A 9,654-nucleotide genomic window follows, 5' to 3' on the forward strand; every position below is an offset into this window, starting at 1 on the left:
TCTCGCTGCCGTTGCGCGGTGTTCGGGTCACATCCGCCAACATCTTCTGCACTGACCAGTACTTGAAGGTGGAGCGGTCGCGCATGGCGTCCTCGCTCATCTCACTTCTGTCCGGCTGTATCGCCGCCTTGAGATGTGCTGTGCCCGTGGGCCTGGGGCTTCTTGTTACGTTATGGCTCTGTTAAAAAGCACACGCTTAATACGCCACGGGAGCAAAATCTTTGATATTATTTAATCTATAATCTCACTTTGTGTGCTGTAGACTTAAATACCTACCTCGCTAAAGAGAATATAGTTAGCGCTATTCATTCTTCTCTGTACTCATGCTCTTTCCACTCAATAGCTGCCAGCTGCCTTTCCTCTCATAAATGGGCTGAATTATACACATCTGCCTGTATTTTCTATATTGTCTAAATTTGAGGTCCACGGCTTCAGTTGCAGTGGTGAAGAACCAGCTTTGACAGTCTTTTTGATCTGCTCTAATAAAATATATGACCTCCATACTGCATACTAAGCCAATTAGTTTTGTCAGTAGTGTGTTTCTTGAGGTTTACTGTATGCTTGTACTGAGTATTTTGACTATGTGAAATTGAATTAAAAATTGTAACTCTTAGTACACTTTAATTATATTTTCATAGGTAAGCAGCCCTCCCTTTTTATTTGAAGCTGTTTTATTTGCTCCTATTGATGACGCAAATAGCACGGCAAAGATTGGAAATGGAATCATTTTCTTCACTTTGTATAAAAAAGAAGTGGCCATGTGGGATTCCCTAACTCTGGCAATTGGTAAGATCTCTATGGTGAAAAGTAGGTTGTATGTAAGAAACCCAAACTGTGCCAAAATTTTGCGGACTGTAATGAGCAATGTAAAACTTCTGCTACTGGATACCTGCTGAGTTCAACTTTGTAGTTCATTGCTGAAAATAGAAAGTCTATGAAAACAGACCAAGAGCATCTATTGTGTGCACAAAACAAAACACTGTTTCTTGTAAAACTTTGTAAAACAAAATGCTTACATTTTGTCTGTAAGCAAATCTGAGTTTTTCCTTTGCAGAGACGGACTTGACAGAGACCTCTTTGTGGAATTTGAACTTGTTGGGTTTTCCCAAAGTAGCAAAAGGAATCCTGTTTCTATGAATATGGCAACATCACGCTAGAACTTCAGGCCTGAGTTAGTAATACATTTTTGTTTGTTTTTTTTAAGCTGACAAGGAGAAACTGCAGTATCTAAGAGAGAATGCTGTTTTAAAAGCCCATGAAAGGGCAAAAGAGGAGACAGAGGCAAAAAAAGTGACAGAAAAGGAACACAAAAAATATGCTTTGGAGGCCACAATGAGGGTAAGCTTAGAACAAACTCCCCATGAGGTACATGTGTAAACAATTACCAACTAATTCAGCAGCTGCTTAGCTAAATGTACCTTAAAAATATGGAAAAATACTCATTTTCATTACAGTGGTGGTAAACCTTGTTATTTCTTTGTACTTATATCTATTACTCAATATGAAAATGATACCATAAAACTGCTTGGAAGTCGCCATTTTCCATCACTAATACTACAAAAAATTTGGTGAGGAGCTCAGATTTTTGTCAGTTGAGAGGATACCACAATAACGTGGCAATACTGAAATTGTTTGTGGCCTCTGCATAATTTGTCACTGTCAGAAATGCAGATGTCAAAAAACCCACGTTATTTATTAATTTTTATGTTTGATATCAGACTTGCTGTTCATTGCCTTTTCTGTGTGTGCATCTCTGTTGTTGGGTATTTTATATGTATTTTGGGACACATTCTTAAAAATTGTTACGTATATAAAAAGTCTGGTCACTTAATGTGTGGTTAAAAGGATTTTTAAAAGTGAACAATGAAATTTTAAGGTTGCATTTGCAATTTGGACCAAAATGAACTGCAGTTGGTGACATTCCAAGGAGCAACGTTCTATTCTCCCTGTGTAATAATCTCAAAGAGGAGAAATAAGAAACAGTGTATTAAAATCAAGCCGTATCTTTTACACTTGTGTGTATTCTACAGATCTGCACTGGAATAGGGCTAGGATTTTCATTGTTTACAAGTAAAACTTGTTTCTGATTGCTTCTGGATCCCACCTTAACAGTGGTAGTAAAAGAGTTAAAATAGATGACTTCTTTTTAAAGCTAATTAGAAATCTCTACTCTCCCAGTCGTTTTTAAGCATCTTTCCTAATTCTGCCTGTATGATCCTCCCCCTCTACTCTGCCCTGGTGAGACCGCATCTGGAATATTGTGTCCAGTTCTGGGCCCCTCAGTTCAAGAAGGACAGGAACTGCTGGAGAGAGTCCAGCGTAGGGCTACAAAGATGATCAAGGGAGTGGAGCATCTCCCTTATGAGGAGCGGCTGAGGGAGCTGGGGCTCTTTAGTTTGCAGAAGAGGAGACTGAGGGGAGACCTCATTCATGTTTATAAATATTTAAAGGGTGAGTGTCACGAGGATGGAGCCAGGCTCTTCTCGGTGACAAACAATGATAAGACAAGGGGTAACGGACACAAACTGGAACACAGGAGGTTCCACTTCAATTGGAGAAGAAACTTCTTCTCAGTGAGGGTGCCAGAGCACTGGCCCAGGCTGCCCAGAGAGGTTGTGGAGTCTCCTTCTCTGCAGACATTCAAAACCCGCCTGGACGCCTTCCTGTGTAACCTCATCTGGGTGTTCCTGCTCCGGCAGGGGGATTGGACTGGATGAGCTTTGGAGGTCCCTTCCAATCCCTAACGGTCTGGGATTCTGTGTGATTCTGTGATCACATTAATAATGATGCTATGCTTGGGCTATGAAACTAATGATAACTTTCACGTAGCCATCTTACTGTTGTCAGATGCTACATACTGTGTTCATCATTCAAACAGCTAGAAGAAGCAGAAAGAAGAAGAATCGAAGATCTGAAAGAGAAGGAGCAGCAGAAGGTCACTAAGGAGTTGGAGTTATGGCAAAAACAGCAAAAAGATGCTGAGAAACAAAAGAGGGTACAAAAAGAAAGGGAACTACATCAGAAAGTAGAGCAATTAAAGGAGACAAAAAAGGACAAAAATAACAAAACTAGGATTCCTAATGAAGGAACTTCTAAGGCCAGAATCAAACCTACTAAAGGTTGTATTATTGGAGTGTATTTTATTATTCGTTAAAGTATGAGTGTAATTTTATTCCTAGATGTTTCTAATTCTTCATTTATCTTTGTCTCCACCATACTGAACTAATTTCTTTAGTTTGCAGTTATTTTAGTGTCTTTATTTTCAGACAATTTGTTGAGCTAAAGCATGTGAGTTGTGAGCTCTTGTCTAAGCCTTTGGAAATACAAGGGCAGGTTTTGTTCTGAGCTTTAGCAAAGTAAACCAGAAAGCTTTCCTGACAGTGCAGTGCAGACTTTCTGAGGGTGGAAGTCATGTTACCCTAAGTTACCTAACTGCTGGTTTTCACAGAAATACGCAATCTCCTTTCTCTCTCTCTGTCCCATGTCTTGGCCCCACAGAGAGACAATTCAGGGAACTAAAACAACAGAAAGTATTTCATTTTTGGTTGATTTGTTTGCTTTGGTAAGGTCAGTTCTAGCTCTTGCACTTTCCCTGTCAGAAGATCATATGAGTCACAAATACAGTGGTGTAGGAGTTTTAAGTTCCTTTGTGACAGATAATGTAGCCAGTAAATAGACAGTACAATACAGCAAGGACAAATATTTTTGAACCTTCCCTTCAAAATAACAAGTCAAAACCTTTTTCTCAGGCTGTTGGAGCTTTAGTTCTAGTGTGCAGAATTTCTAAAGTAAGTGTACTTTGGACTTTGGTAGGAAGCCAGAAAAATCCCTTTCACTTCAATTTTCATTTCCAGTACTCCAATTCTCTTCGTAGGTCATGGTTCCTGTAGTATGTTTTCAGAGGAAGAACAGTTACCAGCTCCTCGATCTGCTGCTACAATTAAAATCAGTTTTACACCACGAGTCTTTCCTACAGCTCTGCGAGAATCTCGCATCGCAGAAGAGGAGGAGGTAAGGGTTGCTCTCTGCTTTCCTGTGATGCTTCTACTGTCTTCCCAGGTGGTGAATTATTTACTGTTTATTCAGTAAGTTGATAAAAATATTATCTGTGCCGAGGGAGACTACCTGTGCAATATTCTAATCTTCAAAGAAGCCAGTCTTTATTAAATTAAGATTTAAAGAAACATTTTTAAATAAAAATTGTTTTTAAAAGCGTGTGGTTGTGCAGATTTATGAATAGCATGTTCCTTTTTTGGAGGGGAGGGGAAAAAATGGGCAGCAAGAATAACTTAGTTCCTTGAAGTACAAAATTTGAAATGTCTGTAATATATAAAATCCCTCAAGTTCTGTCTTCTTAAAAGGAAGCTCAGTTGGCTCTTTTGAATGAAGACAAAGAGTCATTTTAGAAGTTCCAGAACAAAACAGCAAACAGAAATGTATTAGTAATTCAGTAACCTGATTTCTCCCGTAGTAATAAAATATTTGAGGAAACTTAGAAGTTTTTCATATCCAACGCTATTAAATATTTCTCTCTGTCCAAAATGGGTGGCAAATAATAGAATTATTTTGATAGGAATGAGTGAATAGATGAAAGCAAAATGCTTTTTTGGAGTTGAATTTTCCTTCAGAAATTGTATTTGCACGTTGTGTGTTTACAGTGGCTATGTAAACAAGCAGAAGCTCGAAGAACATCAAATGCTGATTTGTCTGAGCTGGAAGATCTAAAAGAGGAGGAAAAGAATCCAGATTGGTTAAAGGACAAAGGAAAGTAAGTTGGATTCCATTTGAAAATGTATTTAAAAGGGAGTATTGGTTACATAGTGTGTCTCTATGTTTAACTTGGATATTTTCTGTTTATAATGGATGGTGAATGTCTACGTGGTAGAGAGTTTATTGACAGCTTGTGGCGTTTGATAAGTCATGAGATGCAATTGTTGAAGTTCCTGATAAAATAATTGTGAACATATAATGCATAGTCTTATATGAGGACAGTTTAGTCAGTGCGGTGCTGTATCTAGATGGATTTCCTTTCATTCGTACTTTTTATTGAGGTTAAACAACAAACTTTAGGTATTTGATAAAAATCTTGATGTGTTTATATGGTTGCATTATACGTGAAGGTTTGATTAGGCAGTCATAGCTTTCAGAATGAATCCTGTGACTGCACACGTGTCCACCTCTTACTGTTCTTCATTGCTTTTAAGCAGTGACTGTTGTTATGTGTCTGCATGCTGTATTGTCAGCATCAGGTTTGACTGAACCTGAGCTACGTGTTTCTCAGGAAAGGCTCTAAATGGCCATTTCCAAGGAGAAGTTGCTAAAACTTCAAATTTTTAAAAAAGAATTGTTAACAAGTAGCTCTTTATTTTGTGATTTATCACCTTGTTTAAAGCACGTTTCACTTTTTGTTTTATACTTAGCAAAATGTTTGCAACGGGAAACTATCTTGCAGCTGTAAATGCGTATAACCTTGCAGTGCGGCTAAACAATAAACTTCCCCTGCTGTACCTGAATCGTGCTGCTTGCCACCTTAAACTGAGAAATCTACATAAAGCTATTGAAGATTCCTCTAAGGTATAAATACATAGGTTCTCAGACTGTCATCTTATATACGATTGTGACTGACTGTGATGCTTCTGTTTCAAGCAGGTCTGTGAATACTTATTAGTGCGATTCAAGATTTTAAAATTCAAAAATTTTAAATTCAAAATTTTCAAATTCAGAATTTTTAAATTCAGAATTTTTAAATTCAAAATTTATATAATGAAGTCATGATGAAATACTAAAATTTGGTACCGATTGATTAATCCAGAAAATCACAGAATCCCAGACCGTTAGGGATTGGAAGGGACCTCAAAAGCTCATCCAGTCCAATCCCCCTGCCGGAGCAGGAACACCCAGATGAGGTTACACAGGAAGGCGTCCAGGCGGGTTTTGAATGTCTGCAGAGAAGGAGACTCCACAACCTCTCTGGGCAGCCTGGGCCAGTGCTCTGTCACCCTCACTGAGAAGAAGTTTCTTCTCCAATTGAAGTGGAACCTCCTGTGTTCCAGTTTGTGTCCGTTACCCCTTGTCCTATCATTGTTTGTCACCGAGAAGAGCCTGGCTCCATCCTCGTGACACTCACCCTTTAAATATTTATAAACATGAATGAGGTCTCCCCTCAGTCTCCTCTTCTGCAAACTAAAGAGCCCCAGCTCCCTCAGCCGCTCCTCATAAGGGAGATGCTCCACTCCCTCCATCATCTTTGTAGCCCTACGCTGGACTCTCTCCAGCAGTTCCTGTCCTTCTTGAACTGAGGGGCCCAGAACTGGACACCAACAACAAAAGGCCAAACCATGCTTCCTCATATTTGGGCAGAATGACTGTCTGTTAACTCAGTGCATGTTTCTTTATATTGTAGCACTATATACGCTTGGTAAAAAAAGACAACTTTGAGCCGAAAAGAATGAAAATAAATGCAGATACCCGTTGCATTATGTTGTGGTGTCCTTCATCTGATGGGAAGAAGAAAACCAGCGTGGTGGTGTTGAGGATAAATACCTTAAATAAAGCCCAACAGAACAGACATTTTAAAAGAAAGACTGTATCATCTCGATGTTCTGGCATACGTTATTTGTACAATGAGAGAAAAGAAGTGATCTCAGAGGGCACCTCAATAATTTGGAGAAAACTGTCCCAGAATTACAATTTTTTTTATTAATAAGGACTTGATTTTTTGAATTCATAAGGACTTGAGGCTTGAAACTTGTCTTTTCTAGTAACTACTGCTGCAACATATGTGGTTTTTTTAGGGCTGCTTTTTTTTTCTGTAGCGTGGTATGTAGTGTGAAAATAGAATACATTGTTTGACTGTAATAAACATTTAACACAGTATTTGTCAGTTTTTTGCCATGGCAATGAAACGGTAAGATGCAAATCTTAATGACTAGATTCACAAGCCATGTTGTTAAATTTTAATAGTAATTTTATATTTCTGTTTGAATAGCTGTTATGTTAATGTATAATAATAGCAATTAGGTGAGAGAAATGTGTGTAAATGAGGAAAAAAAACCCCAAATTATGGAAAATAGACCTCTAAATATTTTGGGTATTTTCGTTTGTAAAGGCATTGGAACTGCTGACGCCACCTGTTCCTGCTAACGAGAATGCTCGAGTAAAAGCGTACGTGAGACGTGGCACAGCGTTTTGTCAGCTGGAATTGTACGTTGAAGGTGAGGCCTTTATTTTCTGAAAACATGCACATGGGTTTACAGTGACATGCAAGCAATTCTGTTTCATTCAGTGATACTGCTCACACCTTTATTTTTTCGGGAGGAACATTAAAGGCAGCCTGTCGAATTTATGTCTCCCCTTGTTTTACTGCTTTCCCTTTGTTATTTTTAATTCACTGGCTAATTGCAATTTCACTTGAAAAACCTTTACAAGTTTTAAGGAAACTTATGGTGTTTCTAATTTCAGGAGTACAAATTAGTTTTGCCGTTGAGGAAAAGGCTTTAGCGAGTTGTGTATCATCTGCTGGGTCTGTTGTTGCCTGTGGAAGGTTTGAGTGCAGAACAAATGAGAGGGCAGAGAGGAGGTAATAGCATTTGGAAGTGTTCACATATAGGATGCAAACAGAGATGAAACTGGGGTGCACTAGTTCTGCTCTTCATTAGGCAATGTTTTACTGGTTTTGAGATTATATTTACAATATTTCCAACTACAATTAACTTAAAACAACCTGAAACATTTCCAAAATATTTGCTTGTGAAGTGTTTAGTAACCTGTCTTTGTAAAATGATGTATGAAACCCGTTTTGGTGAGCAAAATATTTCATCAAGTAATGTGATGTGTGAAGGTATCCAAATTAAATGTCCCTACCGAGTTCTCTGAGAGTATCAGTTTAGTGTTGTAAGGCAAATTTACAAGTGAAAGTAGGTAATAGATAGTGACGAATATTCAAACCGTCAATGTTGAAATACTAAGCTTTTCACATTGGTTACCTTCTTCTACCTATGAATACCTTTGTCTTTACCTTATGACTTCATTTGCACTTGGTAATCTTATAAAAAAAGACTGTTAAACAAGATTTTCTTTTACTTTGTGTACTCATCGTTTGCATTTTTTCACCCCAAGCTCTAGTATCCAGTTCATGGATTTCTTCCTTGTTTTCATGCACTTCCATTCTGATACTCAGTTTTTCTCTCTTCCACAGAACACTTCTGAACATTTCCCGCACGCGTACACACGTATATATGAATTAAGAGGCTCTATTTTCGTGTTTCAGTACCTGAAAATGTTTTTATGCAGTAGAGTGTTTCCACTAAAATGTTTTGTAAAATAAGATGGACAAAATACACATTAATTTAGTGACGGAAGTTAAACCTGGTGTCGTTCTGATTCTGTGTTGCTCAGTAGCAAAACTGAAGATCAGTACTTTATGCATGTAACAAATGGAGCAGTTATTTCCAGTTAGTTGTTAAAGAGGATACTCTTGCATTATTGATTGACATTCTAACTAATGTATCTATATTAGGTCTCCAGGATTACGAAGCAGCTCTCAAGATTGATCCTAAAAATAAAACTATAGAAAAAGATGCTGAGAAGATTCGACACCTAATTCAAGGAACAATGCAAGATTCTTAAGAAATAAAAGGAGAAACAGCTTTGAGAGGGATGCCACTTGAATCTTAGCTCTCCTCAGTATGTGGTTAGCTAGACATTTTTCTGTTTCGCTTGGAATGCCTACAGAATTGGCACAAGATGAGATATATTAATTACTATTTTTGGACTGTGTATTGTCCTAACAAATATGATTAGATATGTTTTATATCATTTTGATACAAAGTTTTCAGATTTTTGCTTTCTGTGAAATATTGGCGAGCCAAATATTAAAACATGCTTTTGGTACTTGATTTAAAGTTACTCATAACTAAAAGAAGTGTCTGTCTGGAATTATCTACTGCATCTAGACAGTGGGTTTTCAGACAACTTTAGTAGCTCTATATAGTCACCACACACGTTAACTTATCTTCTGTTCCCCACCAAAGCTGCAAAAGTTATGTGTTACATGGTTGTGGTTATATGCTTTCCTCTTTCCTTCTTGTCCATAGTGTTTAGGACATCTGAAAGTAAGTGAATTTAAATACTTTGATTCAGGCACCTCATTTGGAAAACCTCCACCTGGAAGCATAGGGATTGTTTTTATGTAGTGCAGAACATTCTTCTTAACATTAAGTAATGTACAGTGGGTATTTTCAGACTATTTTGAAACATTTGTTTAGGTTGACCAAACAAGATATTCAGAAAAACAATATAACCTGTAGTGTTGTGTTGTAGTGTAGTGGTAAAGTGAACCTGTGGTAAATTGTCCTGTCAATGAATATGACCGACTTCGTCCATTGTACTACAATTAGTAATCTTACAGTGTAGCATACTCTAAATAAAAAGTTGTTATTTATACGAGAATATATGGTTTTATTGAGCTAGTGTTTTAATTTGTACTCTATTGGCATTGGCCACCTCAGGAATACCAGTGTGATTTAAAGATTTTCAAAAAGGGACCATCCCGGTGAGGTTACAAGTGTTGTAAAATGACATGAAACATGACACTGTGCTTTGAAGTCCTGCAACTATTGTTTTGGATAGTGGAAGATTGTAATATAGAATTGT

The 9,654-nt window shown here is 37.7% G+C and overlaps 1 protein-coding gene across 1 annotated transcript; it reads left to right on the plus strand.

Annotated features, from left to right (window-relative positions):
* Positions 1 to 2: 2 nt before the first annotated feature.
* Positions 3 to 8,628, plus strand: DYX1C1 (dyslexia susceptibility 1 candidate 1; the record flags this gene model as incomplete). The annotated part of the gene is made up of 9 exons (XM_010180091.1): positions 3 to 68; positions 639 to 786; positions 1,205 to 1,338; positions 2,879 to 3,119; positions 3,875 to 4,011; positions 4,659 to 4,768; positions 5,421 to 5,574; positions 7,109 to 7,214; positions 8,519 to 8,628. Coding segments are annotated over 9 exons (1,206 nt in total), but the record flags the coding sequence as incomplete, so codon positions are not given.
* Positions 8,629 to 9,654: the final 1,026 nt, after the last annotated feature.

The sequence above is a fragment of the Mesitornis unicolor genome, unplaced genomic scaffold (genome assembly GCF_000695765.1).
Source record: "Mesitornis unicolor isolate BGI_N332 unplaced genomic scaffold, ASM69576v1 scaffold26532, whole genome shotgun sequence".
Taxonomy (NCBI): Eukaryota; Metazoa; Chordata; class Aves; order Mesitornithiformes; family Mesitornithidae; genus Mesitornis; species Mesitornis unicolor.